Source organism: Fonticula alba, assembly GCF_000388065.1.
Source record: "Fonticula alba strain ATCC 38817 unplaced genomic scaffold supercont2.3, whole genome shotgun sequence".
Classification (NCBI taxonomy): domain Eukaryota; order Rotosphaerida; family Fonticulaceae; genus Fonticula; species Fonticula alba.
In genome coordinates, this window is record NW_009242973.1 from 1,858,227 (window position 1) to 1,859,873 (window position 1,647).

At 72.0% G+C, this 1,647-nt stretch overlaps 1 protein-coding gene across 1 annotated transcript in view; it reads right to left on the minus strand.

Annotated features, from left to right (window-relative positions):
- Nucleotides 1-1,024: 1,024 nt before the first annotated feature.
- H696_02180 (hypothetical protein) overlaps nt 1,025-1,647 on the minus strand; it is a gene marked incomplete at both ends in the record, with an annotated part of 1,692 nt that continues 1,069 nt past the window's right edge. Inside the window, one exon of the mRNA XM_009496078.1 lies at nt 1,025-1,565. Within this exon, the coding sequence (XP_009494353.1) occupies nt 1,025-1,565 (541 nt within the window). The remainder of the gene's footprint in view (nt 1,566-1,647) is intronic.

Sequence of the window (1,647 nt, forward strand, 5' to 3'; positions counted from 1 at the left end):
GGGGGCCCGGCAGGGCAAAAGGAAAGCCGAAGGCAGCAGCAGGGGGGGGGGGGGACAAAGAGAAAAGAAAAGGTGCCTGGGGCTTTGGCACGGCACCCAACGGCATGGTCCCGGAAAGAGGCCGCCCGATCCGGCGGCTCCGGTCCTGCGCGAGGGGCGAGACCGTGGAGACAACGGCCCCCTCCCGGGGGGGGGGGGGAGGTGGCCCCCCTCCCTAGCGATTCGCCCCGCATGCCCAGATCGTTGCCTTGTCGCCCGCCCTACCACCGCCGCCGCCGCCACCGATGTCGAGGATGGTGGGCCCAGAGCACCCCCAGCCGGTTCCCCCGTCCCCCGGGTCCCTCCCCCCAGACGGGGCGTGGGGACGGACGGGCCGTTTTTCGCGCCACCGCCAGTGGTGCGCGCCCCTTGCGTGCGCCCGCGCACCCGCCGTCCGCCCAGCCGGCAATGTGCCTGGAATGCTCCTGGCACGTGGGGGACCTGCCAACGGGGCCGCCTGGGCAGGGGCGCGCCCCGTCCCTGGCTCCGCATCTGCCCCCGTATGAGCGGCGCGCGTCCGTACGCCTGTGTGTCTGTGTGTGTAGAGGAGTATGTATTGTAATATGAACATATGGCGGGAGGGAGAGAGAGGGAGAGAGGGCGGACGGGAGCCCCCTGTCCCTGGTTGTGCGCGCTCCCCCCCCTCCCCCGGCCTGGCTGATTCTCAGCCGGCCTCCCGCCCGCAGCGCAGGGAGGCCAGGTCAGGAACAGCCGGTAGTGATGGCGGCGGCGGCGGCGGGAGCGGCGCTTGCGCGGCCATGGCACGAAGGCAACGTCACCCGGGGAGGGGGGATTGTGCGGCGAATCTAGGGCCAGCATGCGCCACCATGACGCACGCGCACCGGACGGGGGAGGAAAGGCAAAGCGCAGCAGACGGCACCAGGAGGACATGGGAACCACCAGGCGCAGGGCGGCGGGAGCATCCTGCCCCGGCCAGTCCGCCGGAAGGGGACACACCCCCTTCTGCGCATGTGCCCTGTCCCTGCTACTGGACCAGGGCCTCGGCCGGCGGAACCACCACCGCCGTGGCGAGGAGATACTCGATCTGGGCATCGGCCTCAATGGCGCGCAGGGCCACCTCCACCGAGGCGAAGAGCTCCGCGCGGCGGAGCCAGTCGGCCGCGATGCGCGACGACCAGCCAGGCGGGTAGTTGCCCGTGGACTCCGGCAGACCGGTCACCGGGTCGATGGCCGGCTCCGCGTTCTCCGCCGGCTCCTCGGCCGGACCCTGGTTGGGGAAGGACGCATGGGCCAGGCTGCGAACCAGGCGCACGGCGGCCGAGAAATCCCCCGCCGCCAGGGCGGCCTGCGCCCGGAGGAGCTTCTGCCGAACCCCCTCCGGGACGGTGGACAGGCAGGCATCCGCCCCGCCATCGGCCCGGGCCACCACCGGCGTGTGTGAATAGGGAGAGGAGGAGCCAATCGGCAGGACGAAGGACGCCAGCCAGGAGAAGGCATGAACGAAGACACCGGCGAAGGGGCCGGCCAAGGCGGCGCGGTTAGCCTGCACGGCCATGTCGTGGAACCTGCACAAGAGGGGCGCACAGGGCAGGCAGGCAGGCAGGCAGGCAGGCAGGCAGGGGAGAGGGGGAGGAGGAGGGGGGGGGG